This window comes from Anopheles cruzii, chromosome 3 (assembly GCF_943734635.1).
Source record: "Anopheles cruzii chromosome 3, idAnoCruzAS_RS32_06, whole genome shotgun sequence".
Lineage (NCBI taxonomy): Eukaryota > Metazoa > Arthropoda > Insecta > Diptera > Culicidae > Anopheles > Anopheles cruzii.
Window position 1 is genome coordinate 7,783,501 of NC_069145.1, and position 25,866 is coordinate 7,809,366.

Below are 25,866 nucleotides of genomic sequence, written 5' to 3' on the forward strand. Positions count from 1 at the left end.
TTTATGGGGCGTCTGCGGGCAGCCGGCGCGTATCGCTTCAGCCGCCGCGCCACGAACGGTGGCGCGAACTTTACGTGCCGTGAGCCTCTAACTCTAACTGGTGCTCTGCTCGCCGGGGAGGCAAATATTGAAATGAACGCGACGCAAAAAATCATAACACACACACACACACTAACACACCCTTGCGCTGTGCACTTTGTGGCGGCGCTGTTCTTGTCTTATGCTCTCTTGTGGTGTCATTGAATTGCTATCGCTCTCTCTCTCTCTTACCGATGCGGCAGCCTTTTAATGGTAATTTGTGTGCCTTCTCCGCTTCCGTGCCCTAGTGTCTAGTGTAGCGAGTGCGATGCGCTAGGTGGCCCCCCGGTCACCACCAAACCCTGTGCTAAGCCCTTCACCGAACTACGAACTAAGTTGCTCCCTAAAAACGTAAACACCTTAACCGTCTTAAAACAACGCGAAAAGACACCAATGCACTTTAAGTCCCCAATCACGCTCGCTTCGGTGGCGCCCACCACATCCCGTGGAGTGGAGTTCATAAGTCCGTCCAGTCCTTTGACATTCCCCGAGGTTCATATATCGCGGCGGTCGGCTCGGTGGTCAACCCAAAATTACCATAGAAATCGAATGAAACTCCAAATTTCGCCCTTTCAATTCCGGGAGCAATAAACATAAAAAGGATAGAGGAACCCCAAAGTCCCGGGGGGGGAGCGGCGGGGGTCACCCACAGTAAATCGACAGTAGTTTACACCTTGAATCCGGCGACCGACGCCCTTTCCGCTCTGGCGCAGCTCTCATCAACGTTCATCACCCGCACCGGATCGGACCCCGCGGGGTCCGAACATAAACTTCGATGACGGCGATTCGGTGTGTGTGTTCGTTAAATCAAATCCCCACCACGGCAGGGCACCCCCGCCGGGGCGAAGATTGCGCCCCTGGAGCGCCCGCATAACCTCATAAAACCGGGTAATGGATTTCGGAAGCGGTTTTATTTTCAATTTTTTCCGCATTCCCGATTCCCACATGCGGCCTATTGTTCTTGGGGTAGCAGCATAAATTTCTCACCCCCACCACAAGGGCTGGAAAAGAGAAAGCAATCACTCGGCAGCCGCTGGCCGGGGTGGCACAACTGCACAACAAGCAGACCCGCCGCGGCAGATGTGGCGCTATCGACTTCCGGTGCAATAAACGATTAAGGACCGACCCGAAGGCGTGAAAGCGAAGGCAATAAACCACCACGGCCGTTCGGTGACCCGTTCGATCGCAATCGCGACCGTCCGTCGGCTTTGAACTTGACCCTCATCTCAACGCGTCCCGACTTTTGGTTAACGTTGCCGATTGTGAGAGGAATCTTAAAAGACATCTTGCGGCCAGTGGCCCCTCACGAAGCACGGGGCACAAAAAACGACCCAAACAACAGGGAATGTCACGGAAGTCGGGCCGGGGTGGTCGCTCGTTACTCCATCGCTTGTGGTGAGGGGACCAACCGAACCCGAGCGCGGACGCGAAGGACTTATTACTGGGACGACTGTTGCTGTTGCTGCTGCTGCTGCTGCTGCGCCTGCTGTTGGGACTGTCGTCGGCAGGCGTTGTTCTTCGATAGGTCCGATTCGGAGTTTTTCAGCTCCATCGCCAGCTTGTAGCCGAGCTCCGGGCGACGGTCGCGCCCTTCGACCATGGCCTTTATCTGCGGGTAGGGCAAGAAGAGTGAGTGAGTGCGTGCGTGTGCCTGAGTAGAGATTTCCCGAACGCGATAAGTGATTGAAAACCGTTTCGGCCCGCCCTGCGGATGCTGCGCAGCACATTCGTTGGTCCGCAATCCGCAATTTCGCTGAGTGCTCCAGGTCGGACTCCAAGTCCGGTCCGATCCGGACACCGCCCCCCGGGGGAGTAATTAATTTCGTGGGAAGACCGTGAGCTTGGGCAACTAAACCGGGGACCTTTCAACCCCGGGGAAGCCGAACCCCGGGCGCAGCAAAATGGCAGGGCCCCCGGGCCGAAAAACGGGCTACGAACCTCGCGCGATGACACGATGACGCCGTTGCTGGAAATCACCGTCTGCTTGGTGCTCTCGATGTCGTTCAGGTCTACGCCCCGGCAGCAGTCGTCGATCAGGATCGTCCGGTAGCCGGCCGACAGCGCATCGATGGCCGTTGCACCTGCGGGAAGTTATTGAACGGTTGAAAGGTGAAAAGAGAAGCGCAACGCGGAGTGACAGTGACGTGGCACAGTCGGTCGGCCGGTCGGTCGGTCGGTCTATTAGCAGATTAATTTGGTCAATTTTCATTTATTTAATGAAAAATCCCCACCCAAAGGCCCGCCGGCCGCTTTCGGACGTTTGTTTTCAATTCCCCCGAATGGCTCATTATGTTGGATGGGCGAAAAAACGTTTCGCAAACGAAGCACACACAAAAAACTACATCGATTCTCATAAATCTCCACTGCACCAAACAATGGCCACGGACAGTGGCCCGGAAATGGCACTCAAAAGTAGAGCGGTAATTAAATAAAATGGCGCAGAATATTACATGCAGCCTCGCATATTGACATAACTTCGCCCGAAGGGGGCAATTATTTTGCAATCCGGCGCGATTGGGGGCGAACGAACCGAAAACGGAACTTTAGTTTGAATACGAAAAAAAAAAACCGGGCGGGATTTTTGTACGTTCCGTTATTAGTTTGGCTTTATAGCACCAGTTAATGAGGTGAAATTGAGTTCTCGGCCGGCATTCGCTGAGCCAGCATTACATGCAGAGTTTACGGTTGCCAAGGTGAGCACCAAAAGCTTTGCACATAATTAAAAAGCCAACTTGGTTTTTGGCCGTATGAAAGACAACGGTGAACTACCCGAAACTGATTGAGTTGAACCGTAGTTCTCCGAACCACCTCTATCGGCGGAACCGGCAGAACCTGCGGAAAGTTGTGTGCTCAACAGAGCGCAAGGACAACACCTAAAGAGCGCCGCAAAGAAATGTACAAAACTATCATTCACGGCTGATTGGTGGCAAATGTGAACCGGAGCAGAAAGAATGCAATGCTTCGCCAATGACGGCCAATGGTGTTGCCGGGGCCAACCGGCCCTGGCAGCCCACTTACCAACGCACACGTCGTACGCCAACCCGCACACGTAGATGTCCGTGGCACCCTTCAGCCGCAGCTGGGCGCACAGCGTCGTGTCCGAGAGCTTCTTGTTGTCCCAGAACACCGAGTACGAGTCCACCTCCGGGTTGGTGCCTTTGTACACCTTCACGCCATGCTCGACCACCTGCGCGCACGTCGCCATGGGAACGAGAAGAGCATAAACCGTGAACCCAACTTTTGCTTCACCACCGGACCGGATGCCGGTTACCTTCAGGTCCTTGTGCAGCTCCGAGCCCCACGAGTCCTGGACGCAGTGTCGGGGCCACAGTCGCTGCTTCATCGGTGGTGGGCCGGCAAAGATGACCGTATCGTAAACCTGCGCATTGTCCGCGTTCAGCTGCAAGCGAATTGTCCGTGCGGGGAGAGAGAGAGAGCAAAAACCGTTAATGTGTTTCAGCCGATCGAACGCCACGGTTAAAAACGGAACCGAGCCTACCGGACTGGTCGGATGGATCGGTCGCTGTTTGATGTTGTCGATGAACGAAACATGATCGCTCGGGTGCCAGTCGAGCGAGTAGAACACCGCGTCAAAGTCCACCGTGTCCAGCAGCTTGTTGATGGGCTCGATAACCTACGGGGAAACGGGAAACGGGAAAACCGGATGATTAAACGGGTCGCGAAGCATGGAACCCACGCTGCCCACGTGGCGCGCTTCCTTTTGTCACGGGCACGCGGGTTTCAATTTCACCTCGCCCATCATCGGCCCCAGAAGTAATTTAATTCGCCACTCGAACACGTCCACGGTCGGCCGGCCGGCCGGCCAAGTGACCAAAAACGCACCCACGACTCCACGGAAACCGGGGGGGCAATCTCGGGCCTGTCATACCAGTCTGTCCGCGTGTCACGCAAGTCACGCAAACAGGCACCGCCAGCCACAGACACAGACACCTGGAGCTCGGGCGGTTCCCGGACTCCATTAAGCAAACGACACAATGACCACTGTGGCCCGACCGGGAAGAAATGGCAACTTGGTTGGTGTGTCGATAAGTGCGCTGTTTGCGAGCGGCAGCACTTCAGCCGACCGTCAGCCGTCCGATGGGCAGCAGCCGCAGCGTTGTGAGCAACAGGTTTTCGGAAGTGCTTTCGTTGTCCTGGCCACAGCCACAGCGATTGTCGGTTGCCAGCCTGCCCGCAGATCCAACAGACTGGAAGGGTGACAGCTTTTATTCGCAACAACGTGAACCAAACGCGTAGCAACGTTGGGAATAAAATGTGCAGCATCAATCGATAAAACGCCCATAATTTTTCATACAAATGGCTTCAATAATCGCCGTACCCCGTTTGCCTAGGCTTCGTTTCGTAGCTTTTCTGCAGGTGTCAGGATAGTAAAATTATCTGCCACACAAAAACAACAGATGACCCACCGGCTAAACAAACATACATCGGCACGTTTTTCGCAAAAAAAGATAGGAAATATGAGTCTGATAATGAAATCCGGTGTAAATATCACGAGAGTGTACCCAATGCAATGCGTACGGCATACTTTCAGGGGCATTGTGAATATGTATTACGCATTGCATACCTGCAGGCGTGCTGAGCAAATTTCGCGTGTGCGGAGCAATTGCGGAGCGTGAATTCAGCAATTGTGCGAAAATTGTATCGATTCTCAGAAGTAACATTAAAAATGTCCTCCGTACGGGCCATTCGGTGGTGCTCCCGTGTTATTTATGCTCCCATTTAGTTGCCAATTGAAGCGGGCGCTTTGGGAAATGGAAAAGCCCCAAAAAAAATGTGTGCGTCCATCAAATTTATCAAACAACACCGTTTTGTTTTCTTCGACCCCGTTAAACCGAAAAGGTTAAACCGCCTGCGCTAGCCCCTCCCACCCATGGCTCCATGGCTTCGTATCTGATCGAAATTCGGAAGGGCCCCAAAAGGCGGGCGTTATAATAACGTTTCATTAAAACGCCTCGCCCGCCTCGCGCTGTGTGTATCATGTTTCTAACCGATTTCCATTTATCATGCTGCGGTTGCGGAAGTGCGGCGTCAATAGTGCCCCGAGTCACCCCCCATCGAGGCCACTGCCACCGGCTGTGGCTGGGCTGCAGACAACATCAATCTTACCTTCTGCCGCCCGCCGGCAGAGAATGGCATTAAAATATTTTCTGATATTCCGGTTTTTTTTTTTTTTCTTTTGGCCCTTTGGACAAAACCCCATTCTTCGGCCAAAATGAGGGACCTTTCTCTCTCTCGGTCGCATAGTTTCTTGCCACACGGGTTCGGAGGGGCTCGGGCCCCCCACAAGAAACTATCGAAAGTTTCGTCAAACAAAAGGAAGTTAATTAACGACCCTCGCCCAACTCCGGCCCAGGCCCAGCGTGTCCATTGTGTCCAGGCGATCCCCGGGACACGGGGTCCGCTCTGGTCCGCACCACGGTCCCCGAAATAGACCGAACCGTTGCCAAGCCGACGACGGTGGCTCATCTTTATCTGGTCTCGCACAGGCCTTCTTCTCGACGCCATTCTCGGTGTGGGCCCAAGTGGTACACCGGGTCATTTTCTTCTCCGGTTGACAAACTGACCTCGCAGGACGCCCGAACCATCCCATGGACGGCCCGGCAACCATGCCAGGGGTGGCCAGGGGTATATTAAATTTCCGTGCACGGATTGGCATCCGGTCGGGAGTGTATCCTTTCAGGGCACGTCCTCGAGCACTCTGCGTCTGTGTGTCTGTGTGGTTGTATGGTGCGATGTGGTAGGCTTGTCTCTCGCTTCTGCGCCAGTGGCAAGGTGTGTTGAACAAAAAGACCGCCTCGGAGAGCAACAGAGCACATTCTTCGGTTCCACTTCTGGCGAGTAAACACCGGAACGGTGTCGAGCAGGCAACCCGAGCCCCCTGGAGCCCCCGTCGTGTGGGTTAAGGACAGGGCTCAAAAGTAGCAAACCTGATCATCTATCTCTCGGGCCCGGTACCCAGAGCGCGACGGCCGAGGCAAGGTCCGCACCTGTGGTAGCGCCCTTTCACCGACGCCGTCACCGCCATCGGCGTGTTAATGTGTTGACTCTATCCCCGGCCCAGGAAGAACCCAGAACCCAGGGCCGTGTTTAGAAATTGAAAATAGCTTTCGACTTCCTGGCCTGGCCCGGGGTCGCCGGTTGCCGTCCTTGCGCCGTCGGGATAAGAAATGGGCTGTGCATTCCACGACCCCGGACGTCACACCCGGGGAAGGGGCCCTGTGTTACGGGCGGAAGGAAATGTTCCAGCAAATTGAGGATATTGAATGCCGTTGCGCCATCACAGCACGAAGCACCGGAGCACGGGCGCTGCATAGGCTCAACCAGGGCCGTAGAGGCCGTCTGCACAGGAAAAAAAAATCCATGGTCAAGCTTATGAAGTTGTCACCCGCCCGGTCCCGCCACACCGGTACACAGGAACCAGGAACCGGAGCGGCCGGTGATCGAATGCTAATAAAGCGCCACATTGTTTCACAGTGGTGCAGCAGTGCATTTCCCCGCATGAGGCCAAGGTGGGGCACCGCGTTTAGTATGCCCCCGTTTTCCGTTCCGTGTTCCGTTCCGTTCGGCTGCATTATTCAGCGTTGCAGCAGCACTGCTCGGTCCGGCGCACAAGATGGCGCCCGGCCCGGACCGCGTGCAGGAATGTGCTCGGCGGATGCAAATAAAATTAACTGCAGGGCCCTGCAGTGGGGTGGAAAAAAGGTCCCCACGAAAGGCGCGGTGGTCAGCTTCCGCACGCCGCCTGATCTCACCTCCAGCCCGTTCTGCTGGGCGCTACAGTTGCTGATGTTGAGCGAGCCGCTTATGAAATCGTTCTGCACGTCGACGATGAGAAACGAGCTGATGGGACGGACGATCTGGAAAGAAAGTGAAGGGCAAAGAATTTTAATTACTTCGGAACGCTGTCGAGCAGGGTCGGTTGATTACAAATGGGGGCTGCTGGACACACAAATAAACCAACGCGGAACGTTCGGGTATGGGCTCAGATAAACATCGATAAATTGACAGACTTCGTAGCCACGTCGAGCCGCGTTGAGTTGTCAACTCAGTGATAGCTTTGATTCAATGCAAGGAACGATCCAAGCAACCACATGACTGTGCATAAGAGTCATGATGGAGTGAAACAAGTGTTCCTTTTTATGACCTTTGCCATGACTTAGGAAACAGTTTACCAGGAAAATACCAACAAAAGTACCTCACCTCTAGAACGTACCCGGAACCGGTTCAGAACCGATTCAGAAAGGTTGGGAACCGGTTGGGTATCAACGCTACAAAATGGAGCTATTAACATTAGTCAAGGCCTAGTTAGTTGGACCTTCTAATACATAAAAATTGCAGCTCGTTCGTAGGCCATCCGTCGGCGTTAAACCTTACGTTGGCATACGCCTCACACTCCGTCTCAAGAATGATTTAAAAAAACGTCAACATTAATATGCATTTATGTTGGCCTTCGCCTTCGGATCCATCTCCAATTTGGCTCCACGAAAGGCATAACCAACAGCGAAAACCCGAAAACACCGAGCGTCTGGGACCCAGATGTCGTGTCGCGGATTTAGCGTAATGATTGCCGGTGAAAAACAAAATGAAGAAAAATCTTCCGAAAACATAAAACACCACGCCTGCCACCAGCCGCCTGCCGAACGGGGGATATCAATCTTGTTTTGCATGCTCATTTCCACACCATCGGCGCAAACAGGCCCTTGACAGGGTGGTGCCCGTCAGCTACTCGGGCTTAAGTAAATCTTCACCGGTGACGTGATGGCCGCCGGCTGGCAACGGGGCGGTTCGTCAACGAAACAGCCATCGCGCCAAAAAAGGACACACCATGAGGACATCCGCCGGGGGGACGCAAGTGGTGCTACTTGTGCCGCACTCGAGCCCCGTAAGTGTAGCGAACGCGAGCGCTCTCACGAGCGGGCCGTGCCGCTGCCATATATCCTTCCGGCAAAATTATCATCAATCAAAACCGCTTATCCAGCCGTCGGCAACATCTCGTCCTCAAGTGCAGCGCCACCGCCCATACCCCCCCGGAGGAGGAGTCACGTTGGCGTTGTTTGGCTAAACGATGGCAAGAAGTCCGCTGCAGGATGAAGGCAAATTATCGTCCCTTTTTGGTGTCGCCCCGTGCGGGAGGAAGATTCGGACCCCGGGAGTGCATCCCACAGGACTCCCGCTCGGGATGCGTCCCGTGCACAAGGGAAACACTTCCGGCCCTGTGCTACACCAGCGCCTAGGTCCAGCTATTGTTACACACTCCCTGTGTGTCGCTCTCTCTCTCTCTGTCTCTGGGGTCTTCGAGGCAAAAAAGGCGGCCAAATGACAATCGCCACTCGAAAGTGCTCTACATACGCCGGCTGTCGGCTGCCGGTGCCATAAGTCCGGTGCTAGATGAATGGCTTCATGTTTTTGGCTCGCGGCCTCACAACGATAAGCAACGATCCTTGCTTCCTGATTATGTGACCCATTTTGCGGGCACTCGGGGACTGCAGTAACACCCGGGCCGGAGCGCAACATAATCGGCACCATCGTCATCATCATCATCACCATCGTCGTCCTCGTCGTCGTCGTCATAAGTAGTCCGGGTGTTATCGTGACGCAATCACCAGCCGTCCGATGGGAACCTTCCCGTAAGTCGGCCACCAGCGTGACGCAGCCTTCGCACCGGGGCTGGCAGGTTGTTCATTTCGAGCCCGGCGTGTCGACGTTCCCACGGCGTACTTTGATACAAACACCGCGTAACCCCCACTCGGATCTAAAGGGAGTTTAATACCCGCGTTCAATTCCTTCGGAAGGACCCTCTGGAAAGGGAGCTGCTCACGTTCGATATCAGATGGCACGGCCCGCCCTCAAACTAGAGCCGGGTGGGGGACGTTAAGCCGAGCAACCGGAAACGTCGTCGACCAGATATTCCCGAACGTGCGCTTAATCGCGGCACGGAGCCCCACTCACGCCCCGGCACAGGGTGGCCATAAAGAAATCGATTATTGAGGACGCACACACACACACACACCGGGGGGGCGGAGGCGAACAACAACAGCAAAAAAGCGGCGCCAACAGCGGCGGAAACAATCGGAAGGCAGCAGCAGCAAAGTTGAGCACGGGAGACTTCGATTGGCATGACACAATTCCTGTTCCGGTTTGGCGTGTTTCGTTGGCCGCGCGTGTTGTTTGCCGACAGCGCCTCGAGGCAACTCGCGAGACGTCGGCAGTGGGCGGCGGCTGAACGCTGGAAGAAGTTAGTTGCTTAAACGGTGCCTAATGGAGCCAATGGATGGCTTCATCAAGTTATGTGATTCCACTTCCTGCGCCAGTTCCGGTTCCCGGGGGCCAGTAGCCGACCAATTCGTGTCGGCGAAGCGCTTTTTTCCGCTTACTCGGCTGCTGCTGATCGTGTAGATTTTGGGCCGGGGCTTACGGCAGTCCATCAATCTAATCTGCTTTGCGGAGCCCACCACTCGGTGCCGCTTCGCCTTCCGCCGGTGCTGGCCACCGCCAGAAACTAGCGCCAGATTCGTCAATCAATCAACAATCTGTCAATGGCGGATTGTGTAAGTTATGTTGCGTCGGCGGTGGCTGCGTCTCGCTGGGCCTCGGCCCCAGCCCTTGGTCGGTGCCGGGATTAGTATTCAATTTGGGAATTACAAAACTATTGAGATTAGTGTCCGTGTGTCAATCTGGGGAATCAAAGCATCGCGGGCCAACGCAATTCACTTAAGCTACGTACATAGTTTCAGGAAGCGCTCGTTACTTCATGCTTTTTTTATTAAGTGGCCAATAATGCCAGGGCTCGTTAGTTGGAGAGCTTATGGCGATGGTCAAAACACGACCGTCAGGGAGAAGTTCAAAAACTACACATGAAACATTTTAGCCACACACATTAAGAGCAACTTAAATTACTTGCGCTCATGTAATATTAGGTTGGGGAAAAAGAAATCGACGTTTTTTGCGCGAGCTTCAAAACATTATTTAAGATACTTTTAATTGTCCGATTTGCGTCAAATATGCACCATTTTGTTGGAAAATTTGTTGCCTTTTAAAAACTACCTTCATAATACTTCTCTTTCAAAAGGCTTAGTCGTTATTGGCAAAAAACTCGAGCAATTCATTTTCACAATCCTTTTTTGATCTCAGTTTTTCATCACTCAGGAAATTTTGTAATGCGTAAAAAAGGTGTCAATCGTTTAGTGCAAGGTCCGCACTATACGGTGAATGCATTAAAACTTCCCAATCAAGCTCCCGGACTTTCTGGCGAGTCACTAAAGACGACCGTAACATTTCGTTGTCCTGGTGGAACACAAAACCTCTTCCGATGACCGATTCTGGTCGTTTCTGGTCAATTGCTAGCTTCGAACGGTACAGTAATTGACAATAGAGATCTGAATTATATGTTTGACCACACGAAAGCAACTCACAATAAACGGTTCCTCTCAAGTCCCACCGTAAACCCAGTAGAACCTTACTGGCCGTAAGTTCTGTTTTGACCACCCTGTAAGCTGCTTCACCACGCTTAGACCACGATCATTTTCACACAGTATTGTCGTATGTATCCCATTTAACATCCCCAGTACCCATCCGTTTACGAAATGTGTCAATTTCATTCCGTTTGGCCAAAATTGCGCAAATGGAAATTCGCGCCATCATGTTTTTAGGTGTAAATATGGTGGCGCCCAAACATTGAGCTTCTTTGTGGATCCAGCTTTGCGCAAATGGCTTAAAACTATCTGATTGTTAATCTTTAGGTCCCTGGCCGATGCTCTGACTACTAACATGCCGACCAACTTTGATTATTTCTGTGATTTTGTCAACATTTTCGATGACGTGTCTGCCTGCATCTGGGGCGTGGGTGAAGTGCATCTTTAACATCGAAAATAACTGAAACGGGTCAACGAAACCAAAATTTATCGCAACTAGCTGTTAGAGTATCGGTACCATAAACACCATGCAAAATGTCAGCGGCCTAGCTTGAATTTTCGCCTTTTTCAAAGAAAAACTGTAAAATGTACCTTATTTTCTCTTAGTTGACCTCCATTGTTAACACCCTGTAACTCACAAACGAATGAAAAAAACAAAAAACAGGGAAAGCAGTTTTTAAAGTGTGAAGTATCAGCTTTAAAACGAACCTAAACTTGAACCTGTACGATTGATACTTTACAAGATATCGATCACTAAAGACATCTATCGTGAAAAACGTCGATTTCTTTTTCCCCAACCTAATATTTCCAGACAGCGTGGTTTTATCATGCGGTCTTTTCTACAGCCCTCAGATATTAAATTATTGACCAGATTGTTTTAATTAATTTAGATGATTCTGTCAAATTACCCAAAGTCATCTCAAATACTGCAAGGTTCATCAACACCAACACCCAATCAATGGTCAACGGTTGATCTGGTCAACGATAAAAATAGCCTTAAGCATTGATATCGTCATTCTCGAGGTACTGCATGAATACTTGGGCCTTGTAGATTGTCGCATAATCCTGTTGTATTTGTGAAACCTTGACCAATAAAACGTCCCGACGAGAGGTCTTGGCTTGCAACACCGACAATGATAATCTATGTTGCTTTCTGTAACGGTGTGTGACAACGACAAGCGTTCCCAACTGCTCTATCAACGGGGACGATTAGTCCCTTGATTAGTTATCCCATTTTTGCCTATGAACAATCGAAAGCTTACAGTTGAACCAGCGCACGATATTGAATCTAAATGTGTTTTAATTGTCATAATTTTTCTCTTAGAACGTTAAACTAACATTCAACATCTTACATTAATATTGGAATGCTTTTTTGTCCCTTTTTCGGTCCTTGAACCGCTTTTACAAAGCTAAAGCGAACGACAATTTCGTTAAAAGTCAGTTCTGCCGTTTGTAACAATTGATCGAGTCGATCGGTTCGATCCCAGATTCGTTCACTTTTGCCATCTTCACCATAAATTTGTGTCATAGTACAGTAATTTGCTAATTTGAGCATTAATTTCGTCACACTTTGATGCGAAACGTGACACAAAGAAAGAGGTATTGCACGTACGGAATAGTCACCAATCCCATCGTGATGCGTTATCGACCGACGTGACGCAATTCAAACTGTAACTGACAATCTTCAAAGCCATTTCGAAGAATCGTTTCTTACTGTTTTGTCATTTCGATTTGTGCAAATATCGAAAATCACATCTAGATCGGAATTGTTCGGTAACCCAGCAAATGCATGAACCGATGCTTCGACGGTTGGTTAGTAGTTTTCCCGAGCAAAACCAACAACATAACGTCCCCATAACGCAAAACGCGAAACGCGGTACGGTGCCTAGAATCGGAGCCATCGGAGCCGAAGCAGCACACCGGGCCGGTGTGCTCCAAAATGGAAATTTAAATTTGACTAGCTCCACCTTCAAGCGGCGCTGCACGGCGCTTCGCACGACCCCCCCCGTGAAGTGTTGTTTTCCGAACTGTTTTTCCCGTCTGCCAACTTGCCGGAAGTGGAACCGAACCGCCCCGGGGGTTCCCGGGGCTAGGAAATGTAATGTTGCAATCCTGCAACCGTGGGCCCAATCCGTAATGATTGATTTTCTTCAACGCGGCACCTCGGTCCCCGGTCCCGCGGCCCATTTCACGGCGCATTTCCCATTTCCCGTTCCGGTCCGGAGCGGAAGCTTCTTTTCGCTGCCGCTCCCGCTGCAACCTTGGTTGGCCCACCTTGGTCGCCGGCCTTGGAGCGCTGGGGAACGTACTGGGGATTGAAATCGATTGCCATTTTTGCACGTTTCCGTTGCCGGTGCCGGGCTTTCTTCGGGAAATGCTGTTTGCGCGATTTTTCTTGTGCCCTAAAAAATGTGTAGAAAATTTTGAAACAAAGAAGTACCGAACAAACGGATGAAGAGGATGAGTGGGCGATCCCCAAACTAACCCCGAAAGGGAACGTGAAAAAGCCCAATCAATTAAAGTTGCAAGTTGCATTGGAAAACTTGCACGGTGGGGAAAACAAAGGCAAAACCTGTGCATTAATCAGCACCTGGGGGAGGCCCAGGGGCAAGGTGCTTACCGTTTTGATCCACTGGTTCCAGCAGAACTGGAACTCCTCCCGGTCGATGTAGCCGTCCTCGTTCTTGTCGAAGACGGCGAACATCTGCTCGAGCCGGTCCGACGGCACCACGTAGATGTGTCCCTTATCGTTCCGAAACAGTGCCCGGCAGATCAGTGTGAACTCGTTCAGCGACAACCGATCATCTCTGGAAATGGGAAAATCGAAAGAGGGGAGGCCGATGAAAAATACCATCAATTTTCCGCGTACAAAAACCTCTCCCGAGGCTGCGCTCTGGCGTGCGGACGGTGAAAGGCCTGGGTCGGGCGGCGATTGGCAACTTTGGGCGTCGAAGGTTTTGGCGTCGACCTTTCGCTGGAAAACTTTCCGCTGCCTCGAGCGGAAACAGGCTCAAGGCCACTCTGGAATGGCCGGGGGTGGAAAACTTTTACCGGCCTGAAGCGGGCCGCTAGGTGGAGGTTCTCCTTCGCGGTTGGCCGATGAGATCCGATGTGAAGGATGCAAATTAAATAAATCAATACGCCACCCGCAGCCCTTCGAGTGACAACCACATCCGACAATTCGCTCTCCCTCTCTCTTTCTCTCGCTTGTTCGGTGCGGGGGAGGACCAAATACACAGCCACACGCACCCACAACCTACCTGGTGGCCACAACCAGGCTCAATATGCGAATAGTTTTGTGTGAATTTCCAACAAAAGCGAGTGGAAATTTAAAACCGTAAAAACCGAACGGAAATCTTTCACATCTTCCTGACAGCTGTCGGACGTCCAGCTGACGTTTGTCGACGAGAGCCCGTTGGCATCGCCAGGCGTTGGCGCGCTCGAAAGGGGAATTCAATTTTTATTGCTCACCATGAATATTTCAACTTTATAACTTTATTAGCGTCAGTTTCCCCGGATGTTGACGGCGGATCGTGTTGCCGCATCGCCGGATCGCCATGCCGGACACACACCATGGTCGGTGTCCCGGTCCCGCTTTTACCCGGTAATCCATCTCCGAGTCCGAGCCACCACAACAACAATGTTTGCAATCATCGCCCCCGGGTTATCGACGCAATCCGATGCCACAGTCCGGTGCGGCAGCCCGTTCTTCGGTCGTCGGTGCAATTTATGGGTTTGATTTACATATTTTTATTCGCTCCACCAAGCTCAGCGACACCAATTACAGGACACCACACCCCGGGACAGGAAGAATTGGGAGTGTGCTGTGCTGCGTTTCCGATTGCGACGGCCAGAGATAGCTTACTTTCGTATCAGAACCCGCACGTCGTTCCCTCTCTTTCTCTCTCTCTCGTTCGCTCGCTCGCTCGTCGGGACATAAAACACACCATTCGACCATAAACAAGGCTTTGGGCGTTTTTTTTTTGCCCACCGAACACACCACAAACAGTTCGACATCTCATAACTTTCGGGTGCCTCTTCTGCCACCGTTGACACGACACGGTTTGAAGGAGCCGCGCGCGCCAACGTTTGAAGGATGACCGGACCGCACTCGAATAACTTTGGCCAACAAGTTGCGGGTCACTTGAAACGGTGCCACGGTTCCGATCGGGTCACCGCGACCCAGCGAGCGACTAGATCCTGGCGCGCTGGGAACTTTTTTTTCGCCTATCGGTTCGCAGAACAGCGGGCAACCAGGGGGAATCGATAAACTCGGAGTAAGTAATTAAGTTAGCGACAGCGCCGATTTAATGAATTTTAAAACTTGATTACACTGTCTCTCTCTCTCGCGCTCGATCTCGTGGGGTATTGATTACGGTAGTAAAAGTTTATTATTATTCTCGAGACGAATGGTTCGGTGCGTAACTAGGACGGTCTTAATGAAAATTGTATTAAGTGATTAGGAAAGTAAGAACCGAAATCGATATAAGGTCGCGGATCGTGACGTCGTCGTGACGTTGAACGGAGCAGAGCAAAACGCTTACGGCAGTTATGGTTTAACCAACGGGTTATCATCGGAAAGAATTGTAATTAAAATAAATATTACAATTCGTTTGCGACAGGTTTCGAAGCAATGAAGCCAGGTGCCAGTAAGAAAAGATTTGAGTTGGAAACGGGAGAACAGAACACAAACATTGACTTGCGCCATAGGTGCATCCGACACATATTTGAAAGAAGTTTGTGGGATATTTAGTTAGGGTCAGAGTTCTTCGGTGTTCCCAAAAGAAGCAGTTTTGGTACGCCGTTTTATGGATGATCTAACTCTTCGGCTTCCTTCCAAAAATCGCTTACGTTTTGCTGACGATCTCACGCAAGGTTTACGTAATCCGTCTTAGTTTGCCTTAATCTGCTTGATGGCTTTGTTCGGAGGTTTGCTTGTAATAACATGTCTTTGTCTCTAAACGTTAGTTCTTCAGTTCAGTACAGTTCTCTTAGGCAAGGTTGGTATGCCGTTGATCAATTACCTCATTATAAGACTTGGTTTAGCGTCGCTTAAGCATCGTAAACGATCGACTCAAGCAGTTTTCGTAGTCAAGATCTTAACTTCCCGTATTGATTCACCTGAATTTGATTGAACTTTTCTGCTCCTGCTCGATGTTTGAGACGACCTGACCGGGAACTCACCATTGATGCGCGGTCGTCTCTCACCGGATACGATGACCGGCTATTAGTTTTTTATCGTACGTATAACAATTTCTTGCCACTTATTGAGTTTGACATGTCCCTTGGTCAATGTTGCAATCTTTTTACTTTCATGCCTTCATAGTCACTTTGTCAGTCTTTTATGAGTTTTAAAACCGGTTAACTGCTTCCATTTTCGTCTCTTTAGCTGCGATTAGTTGTGTTATTAGTTCAAAGGTATTACTGTGAATATTCAATCAGGCTACGCAGCCCGATAACTCTGTTTGTAAAAACAAAAAATAAAATAAGTAAATAAAAAAAAAATAAATAAATAAACAAATTGAAACCATAACAGACAAATCTACGCAAAATAAAAAGGAACTTTTCAAAGACAATGAACAAAAATTGAAAATCGAAACAAAAATCGAAGCCATCGCTCAAAACCATCCGGCCTGAAGGCCGAAAGTAGTCAAGAAACAAAAATTAAAAGATTAGAAGTCTTGAAGGGATTAGGCGAGTAAACCAAAAACTTCGTGTCAAATTAGAAACCGAAAAAAGAAATTCCGTTTGCGAATTTCACTTCGGCAAACGGCAACAAACGGTAACCGTAAACGGTGAAGTATCTTCATCAATCAGCTCGTTACGTGGCGTGCCGCTCGCCGAATGATTTACCGCATCCGAAATCCGGTCGCGTGTCCCACGTGCGGCCCGCGTGCGCCACAATCCGATAGTCCGTTATCAGACTCTGTCAAAACCCGAGAAACTCTTTCCGAACCTAAAAACAAACTCCCGGCAAACCCCCGACCATTTCTCGGAACCGAGAGGTCTCGGGTCGAGGTACACGTGCCTCTGGCTTCGACGCGTGGGCCTCACATTGTGTAATTGTGCCGGCTCCGCTCGACCGGCCACGGCTGCCGACCGGGACTAATCTTGCGAAACCCCGTAAATGAAAAGAACGACAAATGGGCAACATAAACGTCCTTGTGCCGCGAGGCTTTTTTCCGTGTTTTTTCTTTTTCATTCGGGGTCGGTCGTGCCCTGCGGAGCAGATTTGGCCGCACGATTATTGCTCAATTATCAAAGCTCAAACTCGTATAAATCTTAGGGTCCGCCCCCGGACCCGGACGCAGCCGGGGCGGGGGGGGTGCGTTTGCATGTTCAGCACAAATTTAAAACTATTGCCACCCGAACGCTCGCCCATCGCCCACCGTTTTTGGAGTTCCATTTTTGGCCATCTCAGCATAACAGAGCGAGCGAACGAAGACCGGCACGTGGTGGCCAGCGGCTCCGTTTTCCCGTTTTCCGCCGATCGTTGCTTGAAGCACTATTTTGACGTATCGCTTAAAACGTCAGACTGCGGAGCGAGCAGATACTTCATCAGCAAGAATTCAATATTTCACATCCGAGAGAGAGTGTGCGAGAGAGAGAGAGAGAGAGAGAGAGACAGTTGTTTGTCGGACGCTTGTTTCTTCGCCGGCGCACTTCCGTCGTCGTCGACCACCCGCTTTTCCGCCCCACTGCGCTTAATCCCACCCACTCCCGTGACGTAAGCATTTGTTTTATTCTTCCTCCGGAGCAGGCACTCGCACTCGAGAGCTCGAGGAAGAGCTCGGAGGGAAGAAAATATGAAGCAGCTCCGAAGCAGCCACCCGACACCCGATATTCCATCAATATCATCGGATTTTCATCCTTGTTTTGCGCCACCATTCCCGCTCCGGCTTGGCACCACTTTCGCGTCCACTTTCGCGTTCGGTGTGCCTCCCTTTTCGGGCGGCACCCGTTCAAGGGCCACCGCACCGCAACACAGCGGCACGTTTCTCATTTTGCGTGGATTTGGCCTAGTCATTATTGGGTCCCCGTCCCGGTTCCGTGCGGGGCGTACCTTCATCGGGGCGCGCTTCGATCTAATACACGTGCCACGTGGACTCGGGTGGCGTGCGCTCCACCGAGCAACAAAAAAACACGGACGTTTAATTTGAAAATGGACGCCTCGCGGGGCAGGTCGGTCGGACGATTTATTTTCGGACACACAATCACCTATTCTATTTTGCCCTATCCGCCGCACGGTACGTGCCGGGGTTATCGGTACCTGGTGGAGGCGCCTGGTGGCGCACAAAAATAAAGGCCACTCTCTCCCACGTTGGGCTGGATGACAAAATGTAATTATTTTAAACATTGTTACAACTGCACCAACGGAAGCCGAAACTCATGGAAAAGGTCACAAAATATATCCGGAGATCTGAGGCTCCCGTTTTATGCTGCACTGCCGTCCATTTCAGCACCTCTTCCCGAGCAGCAGCGAGCTTCAAAAGTCGCCATTTTAATTAGAAAATAATAGACGCCCAATCAACCATCCTTGCGTCTGCCGCATGCCCCGGCCCGGGCCGTCGAGAGGGATTTCTTTGAAGAATTGCGACCAAGCGGCTGGGCCAGAGCTCGGGCAAAAGAAATATTTAACGAGTCGTATACATTCCCCATGGGGCTCCCAATGGGCCAGTTAAATCCCCGCCAACCCCCGGGGCTCGGGGCCCGCCCGGAGACACCGTAACCCACCGTAACGCACCCACCGATGGAAAGCGCTCACACAATGCATTCTCCCGGTCGGCGTCGGCATTCTACTAGCTGAGATGGTGGTGCCAAAGAAAAGTTTAATTGGATTTACCATCCGGCCACACGACTTGCAAGCCGTCGGAACAGCCCCGGATCCGCCCCACCACCGCGCTGGCCGGGACAGCGCCCGATGTGAATGGATGTTGTTAATTTTCCCGTACTTTACGCCATTTCCATTTCCATTTTACTTTCCTCGCAGCATAATGCAAAAGCATAATGAATTGTTGGGTAACCGGCCCAGACCCGTGCCGGGTCGGGTCGGGGATGAATAGTTGCTCCCAAAGGCCAACGCCACCCGCGCCTGGTACGCACCTCCGCACCTTGTTTGTAGTCGTCGTCGCTCCCCCCCGGGGCGGCTTCAAAGGCCCCCAAAGGTTGAGTGGTCCTTTCGAGCGGCACTCGAGCGGGCGCTGCGCGAAAAGCTTTATAATTAACGCCATTCACACCACAATTATGCTGTGCGCACACAACAACTACAAAAGCTGTGTGCCGACTATGTGACACACGTACAAACATTCGCGGAAAGCAGCCTCCGGATGACGTCAATCATCGAGGGCGGGCCCAATCCTAATAACTCGCGGTTTTGCCATCAAAATGCCATAATCATTATTGTCTGCGCACGCTCTCAGCCGCTCGACTATCGCTAATTACATTCGAATTAACCTCCCGCGGGTTGTTTGGGCGGCGTTCGACAAAACTGTGTCCCCACCCCGACGAAAGCTAGCCGACCGATCGATCGATTTCCTGACGATGACGTCTCACGTTTTGCCCCGGGCACTGATTAATGCCAGACAATTGTTTCCGCTATCGACACACAGTCACACACGCACACACAGAGGACACTCTGCTCGGCGTGTTTGGCGTGCTCCGAAACAATGTCTTTCCCCCGAGGGCCCACCGACTGCCGTGTCTGTCACAGCTCCGTGACATGACAAGAAACTGTAACATACGTCGAGTGCGTTGCGAATGGCAGACGGGAACCGACCGACCGACCGACGACTGACGACGAGTAATTGCATCCGGATGGTATCGACGGAAATAAACATTGATCTAATAACGGTGCGCTCGGTCCGTTACCGAGGCTGTAAAAGTCGACGCGGAGCAATGATTTTCGAATCTCTCGTCGTTGTTAGTGTATTCCAAGTGTGCTTTACTTTAATACACTTGTAAAACAGGATCAATGGCGATAGCGAACAGCTTTGTGGTATTTCTTGTCGGCGCCTCTTTGGAAGTTTGACGTCTCCAAAGTAATGGGTCTTCGCCCCTTAATTGTGGCCATTCCAAAGCAAAGACTTGTTTCATAAAAATTTACGACCCAGTGTACTATCATGTGCAATAATACCCCACTGTGTAGGATTGAGATGTCCAATGGTTCTTGGGTTCTTCCTTTCTTTAGTAAATTATTTCCTGAATTCAGCTAAGCGATCGTTAGCCGTGCTATTCAAAGCTTAGCCGTGCTTTCAAAGCCGGCTCGGGTTTGCTATTCAAAAACCTTAAGTCGCAATAAATACTCGTTTTTTGCACCATTTTGAAAGTCTTTTGTGAATATTTGGCATCGTTTTGTGTTAATTAAAGTAACATTTTAGTTCAAAATAGACTACACTAACTTCAAAAATTTGGACGAAGAAGGCACCCAAATGAAGGCAATGGGAAAATCCAAAAGGTCGGAAAAAAGGTTTCTCAAAAACGGAACGAAAGGCAGCAGGAAAACCCAAAACCAACACGTGAAAAAGCTGCATGCCAGGTACAAAAGGAAGGACTTTCTCGATCGGATTGTGACAGGTGATGAAATGTGGATTTTTTTAATAAAATCTCAAGCATAAAAGGTCTTGGGTTCAGCCCAGGAGAGCCGTACATCATCGGTTGAACGGTCAAATCGCTATAAACGGAAAACAATGTTCTGTGCTTGGTGGGATCTGAAGGGTATGATCTACTATTAGCTACTCAAAACTGGTGAAACGGTAGATTCGCAAGGTTCGCCTTTCATCAAACGAACCCCAGAAAATAGTTGTTTCACTTATTGACACATTAATCAAGAAAGTAACAAGGCGCGCCTTCAACGAAGCAAAAATAGAGAGACGCATCGATTACAAATCGCACAAACCTCACTGCGCACGGTACGATTTATCGTTAACCATACTTAGACACGGGTAAAAAAACAGGAATCCGCCACAACGCCACAAGTCTTCGGGTGGCCATCCATCAGCGGCACATTATCGTGGCCCGGGCCAGAAACATGTCCACCATAAATTCATTCCGCGCGTCCATTCGGTCGCGCGGAATACTTTACAACACGCCTGTTTGTCACTGCCAGCCGAGCGGTGGGGTTGGCAACAGTGGACCTAAACATCGTGGCCCCATCGTTCGGCCTCATCTCAACGATCTGGCGGGCTGATAATGTGCCCTGCCAAACTGTTTGCGCGCGACGATGCTCGTTTATGAGTGATTTATGCTATCGCGCCGCGTATCGCGTAGCTCGAAAACTATTTCCAGCACCAGCCCCACCAGGGAATTTTGCACCATCCTACTACGGTCAAGATGGAAAAAGGCGGGCCGGGACGCTTCGGAAAAGCATACTTTTCTCCGACCCGGCTAATCGCTACTCATTCGCTACCGCAACCGCCGAAACAGAGCGGCGACCCGAAAAGGCCGGCCATTTATAGTAAATAACGAGCGAGTTCATCTTTTCGATAATCCTTTCCGACACAAATGGCAACCCACCGGAAAGGAAGCATAATTTTCAGGTCACGCAACACACACACACCCATCTTGGCGGACGTGAGATGCGAGCCGAACCGTAATAAAATGGCCGCTGTAAAAATTTTCCGGTACCCAGAGATTTTCCGGCCGCCCATCACCGTGGGTGGCGCAGAAAATGTTCCCCGTTTGAGCCACAAAAAAACATCGAACATAATGCTCGGGGCGGTCAGAGGATCATAGACCCGGGAAAAAGAACCCAACGGAAAAAACGGACAAACAATTGATGCGAATATCGATGAAAACTAACGACGGGACCTCCGCATAACCGCAAATGAGAAAACATAACTCGATTGCGATTTCATTTAAGTTGTTGCTCCGGGATAACGGGTGGCGGGTCCGGGGTCCATCCAGCGCCATCATCACCGAAAAAAACCGAAACGAAAGCGAAAAAAGCACTTTCCCTGTGCGATTGCGGTTAAGTAAGGGCCCCGGCCCCGGCCCCGGCCACTCGGAGCGGGTGCTTTTTTCTCGGCCGCCCGAAGCTTCGTTCGTTCATGAATAAATTATCCAGATGACGTTCGATACGTCACGGGCCGCCTCACAAGAGTCGTCGGAGCGGCCCCTATCTCGGGCCGAGCTTCCCACTCGATATCGGTTTATTTATTTGATCTGATCACCGGGCGCTACGAGCTGACGGATGGTCTCCAATAATACCCCGGTCGTCGTCCAACCCAGGGGCCTCGTCGAAATCTCAGGTGTGGTGTGACCGTACGTACGTACGGACCGGACCCAAACCGGGCCGGGAACCAATGGCGGGGGGACGAAAAAAGCGAAAGGTAAAATCGAAAAAAGGGCGCACCTTTCCAACCGTGGACCGTGGGGTTTCGGTTCGGTTCCCGTTTGCCGAAGGACCATCATCGTGGCCAGAGACAGGTCGTGCGAGCTCTGGTGGTTTCGCATCGAACGAAAAACCCATCACCAACGCTGCCGAAATTTATCAACCGACGTCCTCGGCCTTCCACGAGAGCCAAGTCGATCCACTCCAGCCCAGGTCGCCGCCCATGGAAGTGGCAGAGAAAAATAAATTATTTCGGATATCCGGAAGCGCTGGCTGCCTGGCTGCCTGGCTGACTGGCTGGGTGGCTGGCCGGCGGCCTCTTCCCGTGGCGCATCCGTGGCGCACCGTGCGATGCGCTGGATGCGGTTGATCGATCGATCGATTTTAGAGAGTGTTTACGGGTGGCTAGGCCAACGGGCGGCCCGCGGGGGTATTCCAGGGGGCTCAAGGGGTGGGAAAAGGTCGACACAACCGACGACCCCCGTCCCCCCATGCCCGGTGGTTGAGTAATAATTGAGATTGTTTTTCATTTCGGCCCGACCGGTGTGAAAACCCATCATCTGCACGCTCCGGACAGGGTTCTGCGGGCGGATTCGGCAACAGATTGGCAATATGGGGATGCACAGGACGGGTAGTGATCAGTGTGTCCCGTGTAAAGGTTCGTTTTATCATCTGATAGAAAATATTATTAAAAAAAACATCAAACTTGCGGGTGCAGTCTGTGGGTGCAGTTGAGAAAGTTGGGCTTAGAAAGTTGTCTCTGGGTGCCATCGGCTGGCTTTCGTTGGAGAATGAAATTCGACCGAATCAGTAATGGGATTTAGAAGAAATTTCCTTTTATGAAAATATTTGCCTTTCATCATGTTTTGGTAAGCTTTCGAATCCACTCGACCTAGAAAAGTTACTAACTAGCTAGTTTCATGGAAACAATGCATCAATCTGGAGGCTAATGCCATTGTAATTGGTGCTGTTGTTGAGTCTTATCAAAAATGCATCACTCCAGAGAACCTTTTCCCAGAATATTGGGCGATTTCAGAATGCCGATGGCAAATTACCATTCTTTTATTTCAACTTGACTAGGTTCGAAAAATTTCTAAATAACACGGCCAGATTTGCCTGCAACACAGAGACTACGTCGAAAGACATGCACAGCAGGACTTATTTGCCTTTTGATCGAAATGTTTGTTGAATATTTTTGCCGAGTTCTTACGTCTACAAGCTTTGAGCACTAGGATCTATCTTTAGAATGACGCAGGTATCCAGCATTCTTGCTGATAACTTTGATAACTTTCACGCCAGTTACTCAACGAAGGCAAGAAATTATTCGTGCCTTACAAGGGCCATACCAACGCATACAATACAATAAAGTAATTGTGATAAAAAGAGTCGAATAATAGTCCAACAATTATAAAATGGCCTAACAGAGTATAAGGTGTATTTCAAACAGCTTGGTTAACGAACGTTCAGCTATGTTCAGTCTCACAGGCGAGAAAATCACTTATAAATGTTTTGCAAAGTTGCAACTTCATTTAACGTCGTTTTAAATCAATTTGAAGTCACGTTTATGGCCAATGTGATGAACATTCACAATTCTTCGCCATCATAACGGAACCAAGATTGAGTTATCCAACCAAATAAAAGCAATCCAACTTCCGTTCGAACGATAACGCCGCCCTGTTCGATGATGTGCTAATTTTATTCCTTTTTATTGCAATCCTTTCGGCACACGCTTTGACGGGCCCGGACCCCCGATCGCGTGTGAGGGGTTTTTCCGGATGCAAAAACGAACGGGAAACTATATCGAAAAGTGCCCGCCGTGTGCGCGCTCGCTGGGAATGCGATTTCCCACCGAGAAAACACCGCCAAACACACGTACCGGCCACATTAACATGTGCTCCGTGTCCTAGCTAGCACACGCTAGCGGCCAACTTCTGGGCCCCCCGAAATTTGCCTGTGCCGTGCCGTGGGCTACGAAAAACAGGATAGAACCTCGAACCGTTCCGGCCCGTGGGCACGACCGAAAATTAGTCCAAAAACGCCAGTCCCAATTCACGCCACACGCCAGACGTACACGTTGGCCATTGTTCGCCTCGATGGTGTCAGTGCTTGATGTGTGTTCCTCGGAGCCGCCGACACCGCTGGGCGGTGGCGGTGGCACGGGCTTCACTATCTCACCCGAGTAAACGACATTTCGGTCCGAAACGCCCTGCCTGTCAGTGTCACTCTTTTAGCCCCCCCTCGGGGAGGTGGCCCTACACCGGGCTGCCAAATCTAGCCACTTCCGGGGCCAGCACACGCTAAAAACCCGAGCACCGTCGGTGTCGGTGCAACGATCCAGCGATGTTTTTTTTTCGGTCCTGGTCCGTCCACAACTTTCTCCAAATCATGGCGAGGGAAGCAAATTGTGACGGCAAATCGAGTGTCGCTCGTTGTTCCGTCCATTGTTGTTGGCATGTTGTTGTCGGCGGCGACGGCGTTCACTCGGGTGCTGCTGCCGCCGCCGCCGGTCGTTCCCTCCCGAAGGGCTCCTTCATGGCAGTGCGCCAACACCTTCGAGCCCAAAGGCGGTGGCCAGGTTTTTTTTCAGGCTGTAGATTGTTGCCCATTTGTCGCCCGGCTTTCCATTAGGACCCCGAGGGGCACCGACACACAAAAAAAACTGGTAACCAACGAAAGAAAGAAAGAAAGGTAAAACAAAATGGTGGACGAGAAAATGGAGGTGAAATTATCGAGCCATCCGCACTCGAGGCAAATGCAAAAACGCGCCCGGAGATGCGCCCTAGCGCCCTGAGTCCTGAAGAGGATGCACCTAATGTATTGCTACCCTCCGCGGGCAGCTTGGTACAACAATAGAGACGCGCAGGGCGGGCCAGCACGGGGACGGGGCCGGCCCGAGAGGACAAATATAGAGTGCGATACCGGAAGCTAGATGTTGACACCTCTCTCGAGAGATAGAGAGGTACACAGCCCCAGCCGGTGGCATCTTTTATGCCGGGTCTCCGTGTTGCGTGCTTTTTCGTGTTGTTGTCGGTGAATAATGGCGGCAGCAAATGAGAAACCTTCCCGAGAACCTTCTCTAGACGGTGGCGAATTTAATGAATCTTGTTAGTCAAACAAAAACTAAATAGAGCGTCGTGTACACACAGCGTCACAAACGAACATGGATTAAGCTGATGCCACCAGTAGGTGGAAAAGATCATTTTAATTTAAAATGCAGATATTATTGCTTCATTCTTTAGACAACAACATACCACGTCCAGTACAAGCTGTAACTTTTTTCAGTAACTTTTTACGTAACGAGTTATCAAACTTTATGTTAAAACTATGTCCATAGTCATGACATATCTGCAAAAAAGCTTCCCACTCCATGTAGGGAAAAGGTTCCGGTTCCGTCTCCGGCCAAATTCCAGGTCCATAGCATCGTTCACCAACTTTTTCGAACGACTCTGATTTCTAAGACAACGTTGGTGCTCCTTGGTGTACCCAGCAGACAAAGTTTATCCTATTTCATAATCGCTTTAATCACTTCAAACGTTTGCATTTTTGCAACATCAATATGTCAAGCGATGCTGATAAAGCGATAAATAATTGATGAACAAATGCGGACATTCTGGTCCTTCGCTTTAAGAAGAAGAAAGCACCACTCTAAAACACACACTGAACACAACGGAACATATTGAACACACCGTTTGAGAGCCAGCCAAATTGAAACGAATGAAAATCGGTTACGGCTAACACAATCAAATCAGCATCAGCGATATTAGTTCCATAACCGGTTACGGCTGCAACGTCTTTTATCGCTCGCAGAACGGAGCTTCCGCGGATTGTTTCGTTACAATAACGATAAAAATTGATATAATCACCGTGGCTAACCGCGGCCACAATCGCTCCTGCTAGGTGCATCGCTGCATCGCGGTCGCTGCTGCTGCTGCTGCTGCCGCCGCCGCTGCACCGGCCACCGAAACCAGATTAAAGTTTATCTTCCGGACGTGTCACAGCCGAAAGACAACGGCACTGCCGCCGCAG

At 50.7% G+C, this 25,866-nt stretch overlaps 1 protein-coding gene across 1 annotated transcript in view; it reads right to left on the bottom strand.

The window, feature by feature from the left end:
* Window positions 1-885: 885 nt before the first annotated feature.
* LOC128274053 (uncharacterized) overlaps window positions 886-25,866 on the bottom strand; it is a 50,201-nt gene continuing 25,220 nt past the window's right edge. The window contains exons 3-9 of the mRNA XM_053012139.1: window positions 13,132-13,318; window positions 6,852-6,956; window positions 3,578-3,712; window positions 3,350-3,478; window positions 3,097-3,265; window positions 2,017-2,159; window positions 886-1,687 (exon numbers count right to left, since the gene is read on the bottom strand). Of these exons, the coding sequence (XP_052868099.1) occupies window positions 1,517-1,687; window positions 2,017-2,159; window positions 3,097-3,265; window positions 3,350-3,478; window positions 3,578-3,712; window positions 6,852-6,956; window positions 13,132-13,318 (1,039 nt within the window). The 3' untranslated portion in view covers window positions 886-1,516. The remainder of the gene's footprint in view (window positions 1,688-2,016; window positions 2,160-3,096; window positions 3,266-3,349; window positions 3,479-3,577; window positions 3,713-6,851; window positions 6,957-13,131; window positions 13,319-25,866) is intronic.